We start from the raw sequence: 16,473 nt of genomic DNA on the forward strand, positions 1-16,473 counted from the left end.
CTATTTGTGTGTTTCCTCTGTCATCTTGAACCATACATAAGTGAAGTCTTCTCTGATAAAGTTCAATTGGAGCAATGAAATCCCTTACAATGCAAGACAGTGTTATTAAGTCTTTGTAAAACTTGCGGCTACTTAAATCTTTATAACAGTACTCCACAGGGAAAATGATTAACTTAGTGGGGGTGGGGAGAAGAGAAAGACAACACTACTGGGCTTTGTTCTATCACTGTTACTCAAAACCAGGGGCCTGTATGAGCAGTGAGGATGTCCCTTTTACCCATTTTAGGTTGCTCCGCAGCCTTCTTGTCCTCTGCTTCCATCTCCATCTTGAGCTGAGCAGCACTCTCTGAATCTTGCATAAGGAAGACCAGCTTGAGTTTGTTGTACAAGTACTCCGCCTTCTTCCGCACTGTGTCATTGGACTTGTATTTTCGCACCTTTGGCAGGGAGTAACAACAATAACAACAGTAGTAGTAACAATAATAACAATGATAAAATTACAACTAATAATGATCACAATATTAACAGCAGTAATAACATGCTGATTTCTCTGTTTTCACAACATTGTTGCGCTAATACGGCTCACAACATACCACCCGTCACTGGATTCAAACCTGCACCCATCTAGGGACCATTCCAGCTGGGCTGCCACTTCATGGCACAAAAGTGCTATATTCATTCACAATTATGGTTTAGTTTCCTCTTGGTAACTCAAATTTGTACAGCTGGGTAGGGAGGATGAGTGTCTTAATAAACTCAAGGACACCTTACGTAGCAAGGTCTGAATCCTACATCTCCTTGGTGAAAGCCCAGACAGATCACAACTCCCTTTTGAGGGGGTCAAAGCACAAGTGTACAATCAAAATTCTGCTCACAACGATCAATTTGAGGGTCAAAAGAGGCCTACTGACCCCCCTTCAGCACCACAGATGGTACTGTTAAAACAACACCACAAAAAAAAAAATAAGGTGAGATTAACACATGTTCATTTGTTTGAGTAAGGTCAGATACAGAACTAATGGAGATCATCAAGATATTAGATAAATCTCTTCACACATGCATGTCACTATTACTATGGAAGTCAGTACCTTTTTGATGGTCTGGACAAAGTCCACATGTTTCTTGAGAAAGCTTGGGGTCAAGCTGTCAATCATCTGATCTATGCTGGTCATGATCTGTAAGCTTTTGACCGGCTCCTGTCAAGTAAACAAAGATGACCCATCACATTCACACATACCATCTCCTGCATGTCTCCCACTAGCATAAAACTGAAGGTCAATTATAGAGTTACAATACTTTTTTTTTTTTCAAAATCAAGATAACAACAGTTCATGCTGACAACAGATTTCACAATCACTTTACCTCTCTCATGCTCATATCAGCAACATGAAAAAAAAGAAAAGAAATACCAATAATATGTTCACACTGCATGACAAACAAGTTTCAACTTCTCCAGCAATAACACGAATGTATTCCTCATAATTCTTCAATCAAAATAAGCAAATGCTGTGCTTTACTTTTTTTCGAATTTCTTACATTTCTCTTGCCATGAAGAGTCAGTAACTTTATCAACAACAAAATGTTGCTTACATTTCATCGTTCACATTAGAAATAATCAATGGCGATGAACTCACAGGGTTATCCAAGGCAAGTGACTGCTTGAGGCCCACATGGAGACGCTCAATCTGCTCAGCAATTTCTGTTAGGGATCAAAGGTCACACGAGACAGCTTGTTCACTCATGTCCACCAAAATTTGGGAGCGTAAGAACACAAATTCCTACAGTCTTGCTTCCTCTTTTATCAGTTTCTCAATTACTTACCAGGTACTCAATTATACTTAAGTTTCTCATTTAGAAAATGATATGAGGTCAAAGAAAATCAGGCCACATGTTTGACATGCCACTAAATGTTTCATATACTGTAAAAGAAGTAATCTCAGTGCTAAAATAAAAGTGCTCAAATGTTTTGCTTGTTATACACAATATCATTCTATAACTTTAATTTCACAGGAGGTATATTGTTAGGGTATAACTGCATGTTCTCTGTAATTTTCTTCGTGTTTGCTAGTCCTGAAACGTGAGTGAAATTGCTGTCGTAATGCAGACAAGTTACATTTTCACGTAGTTTGTGCTACCAAAAGCATTAGCCACTGTGGCAGTGGTGAGCGGTTTGAAGTGCTTACGCAATTGTCATAAACAGTTTGCGAAATTCATCTCTCCAAAGTCAAGCTCAAGAAATTACTTGCGCGCAAATTTCCATTATCATAGTAAACTATTGGAACACAGACAGAAAGTAATTCTAAGGGAAGGTTCACTTCCTTTTATAAAATGTGACTGAAGTAACAGTAGGCATGCAATCACCACTTACAGATCTGTAAGTTTAAATGACCCATCACAGTACAGTAAAATTCCAGAGTTTGCATGCAATCAACAAAGATCAGACCTTCAGCCATCACTGCAAACATCTTAATACAAACTATTTCAGAGGTTTCTCAGCCATCACATAATGAGAGCAAATGTACGGGCATTTAACAGTTTGAGGGCAATCGGACATATACGCAAACATCTTGCCTTTATCATCCTGTCAGTAAGAAGATTGATAAAGAATAGATATGTACTAGACAGAACTGATAGAATGAGAAGAAACTCACCTTTGCTTTTGTCCTTCATCATTCTAGAAATACAAGAAAAGGACAAATACGACTGATTACTGAATATGTTTCATGTCACCAGTTTTGGATGATGTAAGACTTTAATATTGACAATGCTTCTCACAAAACTCTTTTTTTTTTAATCATCCTGAGCCAAGACTGACACAACATGCAGTATTCTGTAAGCCAGGAAGCAGTGACCATTGTTCTGAACGTTGACTGACCTAAGATCTCATCTGTATGTATCTAGTTCAGTCTCATAGATAAACACGAAGTCCAGATTTATCATGTCACAGCGGGTTAACCCGTTGAAGACTAGTCGCAAGTATACCCAAGCAGGTGTCTATGAGAAATGTGTGTTATAGCAAAATCAACTCGTCCTCAACAGGTTAAAGTTACACTCGAGTCTGAATCACGCAAATCTCCACATTATAAAAATTGTCACATGCAAATAATATCTCACACTTCATTTACTTTTTCCCACAACACTGGCACCACTTGGTCAATAAAATGAATGAAGGCTCTACGCATTTGGGCAAGAAAGCATGTTAAATATGGTTGGACACACAAGATATTTACCAACATGTTGCTATACACAGAGATATTTCCTCATAAAATTGCAAACAGTTTGTATTCACAAGGAAAAGATTGTTGCTAGATTCACAAGCTCCCAATTGACCTTCAGGTCAGATGACTAAATTCATATCTACCAGTAAGCCTAATTCTTGATTAGGCAAGTCAGTAAGATGATAACATTACCATATTTTATGTCACACTTACCCTTCTCTGGCTTTCTTCTTGGCCAGTTCCTTCGCTTTAAGGGCAGCAAGCTCTTTTTTCCTCCTCTGCAGAGACAAACATTCAAGATCCATATTCTTGAATTCAATATGCAAATTTGTATTTCAGTTGTTGTTTATTATTGGGAGGGGGGTGTTCAGTAGTCAAGACAGGAATTCAACTTAGCTGTCCCTCTTTCGAAATCTCAGTACTAAAGCATTCATTCAAACACCTTCCCATAATACTCGTTCATGACACTGACTTTTGATAGAAATGTTCTGTAATTGATTACAAACACTGCATAATCACGTATTGAGGTGGCTAAACAGGAAATCAAAAGGCTTGCATATTGGTCAAATTTTGATGGCAAAATATGCATGAATTTAGTCAGCATGGTCAACTTAGGTTTGTCACCTATTTTGAAAACATTAAACAAGCATACACTTTAAACACAATTTAGAGACATTTTCACTAAATTTGACAAGTGAAATTAAATCAATTGCAAATCAAACTGTGATCTCTTTTTTACTCACTTCTTCCTCTTTCCTTTTTTCTTCCTCTTGCTTTTTCTTGGCCTCAAGTTTCTGTCGTTCTTCTGCCTTTCTCTTGGCTTCCTCCTTTTTCTTTCTTGCCTCCTCCTCCTGCTTCTTTTTCATCTCTAATTCCTTCCTCCTCTCCTCTTGCTTCTTCTTCAACTTCTCCTCTTTCTTCTTCTCCTTCTCTTCCTGTTTCCTCTTCTCCTTCTCGAGGCGTTTTCGTTCCTTCTCCTTCTCCTTCTCCTCCTTTCTCTTTGCCTTGTCGGCCTTTGAGTCCTCCTTCTCGTCTTCGGCGACGGCCTGTTTGTCGTCGTCGTCGTCGACGGCGGCATCCGAGTCTTCTTCCTTCACCTCGCTCTTCCTCCTCTCTCGTTTTGAAGTTTTCTCCGGCGTCTCTTCTCTGGCTACATCCTCATCACTAGACACATGCTCATCTTTCACTTTCACCTGATTCTGTTCTTCTGTCTCTCCTACTTCAGCTTCCTGCTTCTCTGCCTTGGCCTCCTCCTGTTCAGATGACTCCCTCTTCTTCCTCTTCTTCTCATTCTTCTTTTTGGCCTTTTCCAACTTTTCCTTCTTCTCCTCTTCCCTCTCCCGCTCCCTCATCTGCTTGATTTGCTCCTCTTCCTGTTTCCTGCGGGCCTCTTCCATTTTGCGTTTCTTCTCCTGATCTCTCTCCTTCCAGGACATGTGGACATCAGAGTCATCATCACTGCAATCACCAGAAGCCAGTAAGAATCATGTGTTATATCATTTGAATAATTTAATATCAACATTTTATTTTAGAAGAAATGACAGTGAAGCAGCCATTAAAGAAAAAAAAAAAAACCTGAAAAGGTAATGTTTGCTTGTTTGTACATTTTTTGTTTTTTGTTTTTGTCTTTTTTACTGGAACTGTCATCACAAATATCCCTATCTGTCCCTTGGTGAGATAATGTTTCCCTCATTTCACTCTGTACATATGCTGAATTTATACTTCTTGTCCAGTGGCTAGTGGTTTTGAGTGTGATACTTGTGTTGTATTTGGTCCAACTGTGGCAAGTATGTCACGAGTTATTTCCAGTTGGGTGTGACCTTCCTTCTAACCTTAACCTAAACCTTCAAATCTCCTAGCCTGTGAGCTGAATCTCAGCTGAAGCTCTAATCAGTAATTCATCTTTTGTAACCTTTTAGCTGAAATGAGCTGGAATTCATTCTATTCATAGTAAGGGTAAAACATGAACTCAATTACTCTAAATTACTGGTTTGGCCATTACTAAAAGTAAAAGCATACTTCACTGACTGCCAGATGCCATTACATCTGAGCAGAGTCAACTGAAGGAATTCACTTCTGCTTTTACAGTTTACAAACGAGTAAGACACCTGTATTCATGACAATGAATGCTCCTCGGTGTTGCATAACATTAAAAGAATGGACGTACCTTGATATACTGTCACTAGACAGGGGTGTAGTCACCACGGGTTTCTGAGCCTTTGCTTTCTTTGTGCTGGACCGGGGTGTCTGTTTTGCTTTCTTCTCTGCAAAGGCAAACAAAACGATGACATTATAATTGTGATTACAACAAATTCCAGTATCAATTCCAAATTTTGTTCGAATCTTTTAGATCAGCATTTAGATAAAAATTTTTGACTTGGACCATCAACCCCCTAGCTCTACCAGACTTCACTTGTCAATTCAGAGCAGTCGTACAGTAATGATGCATCATTACATAAGTAGGATTCATTATTTCTTCAGTTGTTGCATGAAAAATACAATTTTATATTCAATTGTAACTGCTGTCATTTGTTCGATCCCCACCATCAACACACACACACACACTCTAATCTCTGTGATTGCCGCTGTCTTACTACATCTCATTGCACACACTAGATGGAACGACAGACACTTGCAACTGGTGATAAGCACAATCAGGGTATGCAATCATGACTTTCTCACTTTAAAAAATTGTAACTTCTAAAAGAATGCACCAACTGACTTAAAAATTCACATGCTGCATGCTAAGACATCAGTAATCACATGTGGTAATACATTAGTTAATTTCTTCTCATTTACTGTTAATCATTAAAGATTAATTACAAAAAAGTCCCCCAAAACCCATGTAATGCATCAAAAAAAGCGTTTTACAACTTACGTAAAATCAAGATTTGAGGTCCATATTTTAAGTCTACCCCTATGTGTTTGGTATCAAATTAATGGATTTTTTCCTGGCATTGCTTGCATGCAATAAAAACAGTGGTCCTTTCAGCTGGAGAAAGTTATGAGGTCTGAAGTCCCATCCTGGTAGGAGTGTAATGCTGGCTTATTTTTGTGACATTGTGACCTTTTAACCCATGCTGTACAGCTATACATGGAGAAACAGCTTATTTTTCTGCTTTTCCTTGAAGTACTGAAGACACACTACCATATGGTGTGCTGTTTGCCAATAAACGTTCAGCCAGTTTTGAGTTTTGAGCCATTTTCAAATGCTGAGGAAAATAAGTGCAGCCATTTTTTAGTATTTTCAGTGAGGTATATCCTAATTTGACTACTTAAAAGAATATTTTCCCTTTACTGAATATCCTTGTTTTTTTAGCCATGAATTGTACATATGTAGTTATCTATTGTGTGAAAATTTTAGCAAATTTGAGCAATAAAAACTTATGTTTTTATATTTTTACAAATTGCTGAGGAAAAAAAAGACTGATCCACGCCCATGTTCTACTGCATGAAGGTCATATGATAACTGTTCAGTGTTCATATTTCAATGTTTGTTCAATTTCTAAAGATATCATGAGCAAAAACATAGTATTTTGGCTTAATATGTCATTGTTTGAGTGTCACAGCTTGGATATCAACTCAAGTCATCATAAATCTCACATTCATTCTTCTATCTGTGTTTACAAATATGAGAATGGATCCAAACACTGTGCGCACATTCAAGGTCAAACTGTACAGATAATTTTTTGATTAAAAAATATCATATCTTCCAAAGTACCAGCCCTAATTTCATAAAACTTTGTAATAATGGCCAATATATGTCTGTTACCTATTCCTGAAAGTTTCACCTCTTCACTCTTTGGCAAAAGTGAAATATTATAAAATATGTAAAAGTGGTTTTCTTTGAATTCAAAATAATGCCTACAAAATCGATCATCCATTTTGAGAAGTGAAAATATGACATTTATTCATATTTTGTGATATGTCATGGCTTTATGCTGGTGGTGAATGAAAGGGATATTCATTAGGAATATCTAACAGCAATATCAGATGAAAAAAACATTCTCCTTTTCTTTAATGAATTTTTCCAATATATTAGTCATTTCAATGTAATTCGACACCCCTAATTAAAATGCTAATTTATGCGCAGTTTGATGCAAAATTTTGACTCTTTTTTTACATGAAATTAAAATTTGAACACTCAGCTACAACAAACAGCAAAAAAAGCATTTTCACCAAGTTTTCTCATTTTTCCCCTGTTACGCAATGGCATACCCTGATTGTGCTATTGACCAATTACAAAATCATAATGCTATCAGCAATGTTGGTGTCCAGGCATAAAATATGGGGATTACTAATAGCAAGATAACATGTAAGTTTTTCTCTCTCTTCAGTTTCCTTTCCAGCAGTTTTCATCTTACATTTGCGAGACGCAAGTTTCTTGCCATACTTTTTGCATTCATGAGACAGCAAGAGAAAGTAGAAATCTGATATGTAACTACATTTGAGTCACTCACCCTTCGGTGTTTGCTTTTTTGGCGGGGTCTTCTTTGTCTTCTTGGGCTTGACAACTTTTTCTTCCTCATCCTCCGAGTCCACGGCCGGCTTTGCATCGTCATCATCCTCATCATCCATCTCCTCGTCAGAATTGGCACTGACTTTGGACTTGCGCCTGGCCTTGCTTGAAGAGCCGCTCCCTTTGCCCTGCCGAGCCTTTTTCTTCGCTGGTGCAAACTCCTGCAAAGTAATCCATTATTTATGTCAGAATGCAATGCAGTGAACATACTGCTACAGTGCACTCCCATTATAACGAACACGGTTATAATGAAATTCCGGTTACAATGAAGTAAAAATTTAGGCTGCAACATTATCCACTCTATGAATTTTTATTACCTCCGCCAAGGGAGGAGGTTATGTTTTCATTACCGTTTGTTTGTTTGTTTGTTTGTTTGTTTGTTTGTCCGTGTGCAAAATAACTCAAAAAGTTGTGCACGGATTCGGATGAAACTTGCATGAAAGGTTGAGAATGACACAAGGAACAGATGACTAAATCTTGGTAGTGATCCAGAAATTGTTATGGATTTTATGAAGGATTTTCAATATTTTGCCAGGTAGGGTCAATGAACTTGGGTGTTCAAGCTGCACATTTTTGAGGTTTTCATACACGCACTTAAGTGCATGCTCTAGTTTCTGCTAGGGTTAGGTGCGCCGCGCAGCTGAGGGTTTATGACGTAACAAAGGCTTCTATATTGGGAAATCGGGCGATTTTTCAGTGGGTGGAAATCACTGATCTCTATGGAAGAACAAGATCATCGGTGGAAAGTAGCTTCTTGGCGGAGGTCTGCGCTCTCAGAGTGCTTTTCTAGTTGTTTATTTGTTCAGTCATAACGAAATTTTGATATAATGAAAGAAAATTGTCGGTCCCAAGGACTTGGTTATAATGGGAGTCCACTTTCCTACAAATATAGTGCTGTGATTTAAGGGTATGATGCAAAACATTAAGCACATTTTCATTTTTTTTAAAAAAACTCATAGTAGGTTTTCTGCATGAGAAAGTGGTTATTTATGGGAAAGAGAAACAAGAAACTGACTGGTTCACCATATTACAGTAAGAAATATTTCATGAACACTAGGTCTGGAAGTATCGACAAGTTTAGAAAATGTTGTCTCCCGAATTTGCCTGCATGGCTGTAGGCATCACTGCTGCCATACCTCCCCACTGCTTTCTGTAGCACTTGGAGTTGCATCATAGTCGGTCTCATCATCGTCAGATCCTCGAACCTGGGGCCCCCCTGAAGAACGTCTCCCCTGCTTTGACTTGGGCTGGGCAGAAAGAAATAACTATGTGTTACACAACTGGACAACAGTGTGAAAATAGAGTTCACGGTATTTCTTTACCATCATCTCTAAAACAATGTTAAAGAGGACTTCAAAAGGGTTAGAAGGAAAAAAAAAAGAAGCTGAGTGTAGTTCTAAAAGTGAGAAGAAATGAGGTATACACAATCAAGTGCTACATTTTTACACTTGGCTAGATATCCACTTCATACAATTCAAAACTACCACACGAATCAAGAATTTCCATAACTGTTGATAAGATACTGCAGAAATCAAAGCCTCCAGCTTTGACTGACTGCATCAACGTTGAGCATGCGTTCTTAATTCAATCCATGGTTACAATGCAAAGTCAACTCTACACAAGTCAAAATCAAAATAAATCCTGGACTGACCTGACAAAATGTGGGTGGTTATCACACCGTGGGGTTTGGTTTACATCTATGAAGCTCGTTTTATTTAGTGAAAAAAATAAGACTTTTCAAATATGTTTACAAATGAATGTATAATGGAATCTTGCGAAAATAGGAAAGTTCCAGAGACAACTGAAATTACTGCCCATATTGACTTTTTTTTTCTAAGCATTTGAAAACAGATGCAGAGAAAATGTTGCAACAGGCATTACAAAATTCAACTTTTCACACGGACAATAAATTGACATAATTTGGCACTTACCTTACTACTTTCTGCACTGGCTTTCCTCTTTCTTGGCTTTGGTGGTTTCTTTTCCTGTAATAATTATAAAATAAAACGATGAGTGCTGACTTACTAAAGAATAAAGACAGTACAACACCTAGCAAACTATCCCTGAACACCCATCTCCTTGTGGTATTTTGTTGACAAATAACATCATTTAACCCCTCAAAAAAAAAAAAAAAAGAGAGAAAGATTTTATTTATTTACTTTTAGTGTTTATGACTTGGTGTTTTTTTTTCAAGCTCAAAAATATATGTTAATGCTTTTATTGCTATTGTGACTGCATTTCACTTCACTGAGGATATTTCGTTCATTTCAATACATGACAGCTAAGAAATGGAGTAACTAACATTCAGATCCTTTTAAGGACACCCAAATGACCAAACAAAGAAACCAAATTAAACAAATAGAAATGTACGTTCAGAAATTCGCAAATTCCATCAAGAATGACAAAATCCACAAGTTCTGCCGGTCTTGTCTGTAATCACCTTGCTCTTCGGCTTCTTGCCTCCTTCATCGATCACCAACCCGCCGTCCGAGTCATCAGAGTCTGGCTCCTTTTCAGCTATCTCAGCTCCTTCATCCTCCTCCTCCTCCACCTCTTCTTCTGTCTTCACAGCACTTCCTCCAGTTTCCTCATCAGTGGAAGAACCGGGATGCTGGTGGAAGAAAGGCAACCCCATACTGGATGATCAACACATAAAACCATCTTTAGCACAGCAACTACTTGGCACCCAAACATTTTCATGTGTGCTCATTTAGGAGCAGGCACATCTGTGAACAAATTTGTTTCATTTATGGCTTTAGACTATCACTTGTTTTTTCTCATCAACTGAACACTGTTCTTCTCATAAACTGAGATATAAATGCTAGCCCATGACACTCCTTTGTAGGATATATGACAAGACTGTCATTGGTAATGAACACACCATCTGCTCTGAAACAGCTGTTAGTATCCGAGAGTGGTTTCATGTCAACAGTAAATCATCAATGTTTCTAGCTACTTTTAGCAACATTCTATTGAGCAGGATACACACACATACACATAAAGAGATATTTGTATCTTCTCTCAGATTCTTTTAAAATTTGGAATCATACTACTTAATAGAAATATAATCACGATATTACTTTGTCTATTTTTCTTTCATTTTAACAAAGTAAGAATTCCCTTTGAGCTTTTAATACTTACCACTCCATGAAACTTGACATTGGGGTTGTTTTCGATCTCCCACAAGCCAATGTTGAAGGCCTCATATCTTCTGTGTGCTTTTCCATATTTCTCCTTGAATTGTGCATATGGGTACAAGTCTTTCACACCCATAAATGCCCTGAAATATTGTATCAAAGAACAGCACAATACTTTATTGAGTTATCTTGCACTGCCACTGCACAATTTAAATGAGACAAGACAAATTAAGCTGTATATCATCACATAGACATTATCATCACCGTATGGCATTCAATTTACAAAAAAGGCGCATCACATTCAATGCTGAATCAAATTACTCTGTATCACTACACCTTCATGAACATATTGCATTCTGTGGTTCAATCACAAGATACATGACTTTTATATTTAATTCTTACTTCAGATTAGCAGTCTGAAACTTATTTACATATTAATGGTTAAGACACACTAGAAAAGAAGAGAAAAAAACAAACAAAAACAAAAATACATGAGAACTCTTTGAGATATTAGAAGTCATGTACAACATTAAACACATCTTTTTCATTCTTTTTTCCAGCCTTTTTCTCATTTGAAGAAACATGATTACCGTACTGGCAACATATTGTACATGGTAGCGCAAATGGCGACAACAGAAAGAAAGGACACATAAGCCATGCTTACGTTTCATGTGTGCCAAAGAAGAAGATGGGATATTTATTTGGAGGTGGCTTCACCCCTCCTTCAGGAACATCATCCACCTAACATGCAGAGAGAGTGAGAGAGAAAGACATGAGGTAGCATTAGAAAGACAGATAAACACAAGTACTAACTATACATGGTACTGAGTCCCTGAGTTAGTGTAAGACAGCCTCACCATGTGCAAAGCTATATTTGAACATGATGTTCTTTGCTTTGTCTCTAAACCTAATCATCCATATTCATTAATATTCAATATCAAACGTGTCCATCATAAAATACGACAAAGATTCATTTAAGAACATTAAAACTGCAAACAAAAGAAGAATATATTGTAAAAGTAACAGTGATTTGCATCGTCAAATGATAGAATACTCAGTGAAGTAACTTTTTACTTTTTACAATTACGGAAAGAGTTAAGTGAAGTACTTTCCTGATAGATTAAACAGTATCATTTAGTATAGCAAAAAGAAATATTGATTTCCTTACCCTTGCTGGCCAAAATGGCCATCCTTTCATCTTCGCAAAGACTTTATCTCCTGGTTCGTACTGCTTTGGGCGTGACATGGTGATTTTTTTTTCCCTTGAGACCACACTTCCCACAGGCTGAGGTCGAAGTAAAAAATAATACATGTAAGTCAGAACGTTATATGATATCAGAAGACAATGATTAAAAAAGATAGATCTTGGAAGGTTTGAATGATCTTCATGATGTTATTGGTCCAATAGAGTACTCACAGTAATAACTTTGACACTACTTAGCTATCAAAAGTATCATGAGCCAAGTTTACAAAATAACACTGTGGAGTGGTGACAAACTAAAAACATTTTGCCGAATCTTGTTAAAGTATTAATATACTCCACATTAAATCAACTAATTGCGGGGGGATATGTACAACTGCAAGATATTTTGGCAGCTTGAATCACATCACAGTTCTGGTTGTGAAAGAATGTAGGGGGAAAAAAAAAAACCTTGAAAAATCTGGACCGTAGCATCATTTCTATATTCTTCCAAAGTATAGATCTTTTGGCAGGTATATAGCCATAATTATAACCAGGTATAGCACATCCCTGGTTTTTGTGAAAGGATGTAGAATAATCTATAAAATCGAGACTGTAGTTTCACTTGTAATGGCAGTAATGCCTTCTTCCATACAAAGTTCACAGTCACCTGGTTGACTGACATAAGATATTTTCAATCAATTCACTCAGGGGGATATACTGTATTATAAAATGGGTTCAAGAATGTAGCCAATAGGAAGCGCTGAAATGAGACACACCTCCTTCCTTTACTTCAGTACAACTGCACTGCCTGTAATCCTATGGTAGATTGCCGATCGTCTGTGCGCGGCGGCTCCTTTGATGAATTGCATGCATACGCGTACGCGCTGTCAATCCTGTAAACAACTTCTAGTTCGGGCTGCCGGCCGGCCGGCCTGTCTTCCCTTGTGCATAACATAATATGTGGCGTACGTACGTATACTGTACTATACGTACACTTTGTACAGTACAGAAGACCAAGCGTTTTGGGACCGGACGCGTACATGGAGTCACTTTGAAGAGCAAATCCAACGATTTAGCAGGTTAATTCTCACGCCGTTTTCAGAGTATGTTGTCTAGTAGGCCTATATGAGGAGTCTATATCAAGTCTTTAAGGTAAAGGGTGCATATTCTATGTAAAATAAGTAAGTTTTCATGCGGGTGTCCGGAAACCCAACCCCCCATTATACTTATACTGTATGTGCGGGACTTCCGCGAGTGCGACGTGCGTAAAAGTTTGGGACGAACATCTTCGGACGTCTTGACCCACAAAGGTACGTGAAAAACGCTGAAAAATGATGTTAGTTTTCGAATTTTCGACCCATTTTATAAAACAAATGATGCACAGGATTATTTCGTGGCGTTAGTGTAGGCGTAGCTCACTCTCGGGTATTTACAATGTAGTGCAACATGCACTCGGCTTCGCCTCGTGCATGTTTCACAATTGTAAATACCCTCGAATGCACTACGCCTACACTAACGCACTCTATCCTGTGCATCATTTGTATATTAAACTAGAAGAGATCTTGGCAGCTAAATGACTTATTGCAGCACAGCAGCATTTCCCTGGGTTTTTGAGAGGGTTTTTCAAACAATCCATAAAAATCTAGACTGTAGCATAATGTCTGATGGATTCTTCCAAAGTTCATTACTATTTGGCTGACATTTAATGAATGGTAACAACTAGACTCAGGTTGTAAGACTTCTACTATAGAAGTACAATGTATGGGCAAAATGTATTGGTAGTAACTGACATAGTTATCTAAAGGAGTTTTAAAGTATTGTAATCTAGATGGTCTACTTCAGTACTGGTAGGCAATTCAGTGCTTATTGGTATGTACATGCTTGGTGTACTTTAATATCCATGTCGATATCTTGAACTCTGAGAACTCAGATTGCACTAAAACCACAGGAAGTCGGATACTTACTAGCTCATTCCCAAAACTCATATAAATCTATAACCAAGTCGGATATTAAGAAGCATTGATATTGACGTCAAATTTCATGTCCTCGCCCAAAACAAGTCCCTTTTTGCAAGCTTCATCTAAAAAAGAGTGCTAAGTGTTAAACCCACAAATGATGCAATTTAATGGTACCCTGGGGTACCAAATGAAAATTCACTACGTTGTATTTTGTTGAATTATTACTTTTTTTTCAGCGCTATACCCTGGGTTACCTTAGAATGTGTAAAAATAATTTTTAGTATTATTATGATCAAAAATATTTTTCTGTTTGTGATTATGCAACAATTACCCGGTAGTGCATGTAATAATAACTTTTTTCTCATTTACATGCTCAGTTGTAAATCTTCACAATTAATATGTCTACATGTTATTGTATTAAAGTGCTGATTTTATTATGTTGACTTTGAATGAGATTGGAAATTAAATTTGATTTATTATCCATTCCAAGACAGTGTCAGTTTCTTTCAGTAACAGTCAATGTGCTTGCATTGAGTGAATGAATGATCACGTGTGTGGACATTTTTGCCACACCGATTTATGCCAGCGCTAATGATGAGAAAATAGCCGCCATGACAACAGCAATTGCACAACTAATGTTAGATTCTACATAGAGTCTAGTTAGATCTATTGTAGTTATGCTCAACCTGAGCTTTTCAGAGTAACAGATCCAGATCCAGATCCAGACGAGACGGTGATACGCAACGGCGTAGGCCTATCCCAAGCTACAAATGGTACCATGGGGTACGGAGTGCCAAATCAGATGTAGAATTAGAAATGCCCACAAACGAAAATGACAAATGAAATGTAACGATCGGCAAAATCATAAAATTGGCCCTATAAATAGCAGTGCGCGTGCATCCGACTATTGAAAGTGTTAACATAGACAATCGTAATATTAAACAATAATTTGACTAAGCAAGGCCAAGCCAAGGAGGTTAGGTTAAGGGTTAGGTTAGGGTTGCATTTAGAATTCTATGATTAAATCAGTCGAGGGACATTAGGTTCCTTTTAGGAAGTACATGTAGATCCTAACTAAGTTAGGTATATGGTAGCCCACTATTTATCGACCACCCTTTTTTAAACCGACCGCGTATTAATTGGCGCACAGAACGCTTAGTACGTACTTCACTGCGCGCAAAGCACATAAAAATGGATTGGCTTTGACTGTTGGTTGATGAGGATGGTGTGGGAAGACGCGAAAATTCACGGTTCATTAATGGTTTTAATCAAGGACAAAATTTCGAATGAATATTTTCACCGAATCGTAATGTAATGTCTATGGAAGTTTCTAAAAAGCTCCGTACAACACGGTGTTCAATACAACTTGGTTTGCGTGCATTGTCAATGCAAAAACAGCGGTCCATCTCAATGAGGAGCGTTACCGTGGGGAGCTGAAACGAGGCCACGCAAGTTCGACGCCGATATTTTTGCACTGAAACCTTGAATCGAATCGAAAAGGGAACAACGGCATTTGATAGTGCTGGATTTTCTCAATCACGTAGGTCGTTTTTTTACGTGAATTTCAGTGTTAAATATTCTTATCGGCATAATCGTGATATAGTCCCCACCGCTGCGTGTCCGTACTAAATATTACCCTAACCCTATAGAAACCTACCCTAAAAACGCACGGGTGCACGCGCACTTTGGTGGGGATCTAGGTGGGGACTATATCACGATAATGGCTAAATGCCTTCTTATCAAGCAAATAAACATTAGGCGGTCGATGAGAAGTAGGTCCAACCATAACATGTAATGATGTTACATAGTTTACATGGCAAGGGCCCAAAAAAAGGCACATATTCACACACACAACACACACACATGGGAGGAAAAACGACACACGCACCGCGCACACGGCCCTTCACGGGGGAAAGGCACACGCACTACCCAGTGCACCATCATATCAAAATCACAGACTCGCTATCTCGAGCTAGCTCTACCTTCTTACGATGGAAAAGCACCTAGTTATCCACGAATAATTGAAAAGTGGTAAATTCTGCTAAAGTTCTTACACAATATCTTATTCATCGATACATTACACACACATTCCATCACAAAAACCAGATATATGACGAGAAAAAATAAATTTACCAGCTCCTTTCGTCGAAAGAGACACTTCAAAGAACAGCCATGAAAGGCGCCATTTTCGATATATCATTCAGGCTCGTTCGCGTGATGTTCTCATGTGCTATGAAAAATACATGTACTAATAAGCACGGCATGCATAGGCACGTCTTGCTCTGTCGTGTGCGTGCAGCTCAGCGAGCCGGAGCTTGGGGGAATTGGGGGAGTCCCGTGTCATGTCAAGTAAAGGCCCGCCCGACAGCGACACACACAACAGCCACAGTATAGCTACAGGGCATGGCAGGATCCGGAGGTCCTGGAGATCGGATCCAACGCGTTCAAGCGGAATCAG

The 16,473-nt window shown here is 38.2% G+C and overlaps 1 protein-coding gene across 1 annotated transcript; it reads right to left on the reverse strand.

Annotated features, from left to right (window-relative positions):
• Positions 1–756: 756 nt before the first annotated feature.
• LOC139725775 (uncharacterized) lies at positions 757–16,202 on the reverse strand. The gene is made up of 15 exons (XM_071636857.1): positions 16,149–16,202; positions 12,043–12,159; positions 11,539–11,615; positions 10,879–11,017; positions 10,178–10,348; positions 9,669–9,722; positions 8,874–8,984; positions 7,679–7,898; positions 5,386–5,482; positions 3,962–4,676; positions 3,432–3,496; positions 2,652–2,674; positions 1,635–1,699; positions 1,089–1,196; positions 757–828 (listed from the first exon to the last, which is right to left on the reverse strand). The coding sequence occupies exons 2-15, from the start codon at positions 12,118–12,120 to the stop codon at positions 757–759; spliced, it is 1,995 nt and encodes a 664-aa protein (XP_071492958.1). The 5' UTR covers positions 12,121–12,159; positions 16,149–16,202.
• Positions 16,203–16,473: the final 271 nt, after the last annotated feature.

Source organism: Diadema antillarum, unplaced genomic scaffold (genome assembly GCF_040938485.1).
Source record: "Diadema antillarum isolate AM-2024a unplaced genomic scaffold, OU_Dant_1.0 seq00000059_RagTag, whole genome shotgun sequence".
NCBI lineage: Eukaryota > Metazoa > Echinodermata > Echinoidea > Diadematoida > Diadematidae > Diadema > Diadema antillarum.

Excerpts from the sequence above, each read along its gene's own strand:
- LOC139725775 (XM_071636857.1), bottom strand. The coding sequence starts at position 12,120 with ATGTCACGCCCAAAGCAGTACGAACCAGGAGATAAAGTCTTTGCGAAG. Across the intron at positions 8,985-9,668 it reads CCAGTGCAGAAAGTAGTAAG|CCCAAGTCAAAGCAGGGGAG; the intron begins GTAAGTGCCAAA and ends CTTTCTGCCCAG. Across the intron at positions 829-1,088 it reads TTGTCCAGACCATCAAAAAG|GGAGTTGTGATCTGTCTGGG; the intron begins GTACTGACTTCC and ends CCCCCTCAAAAG.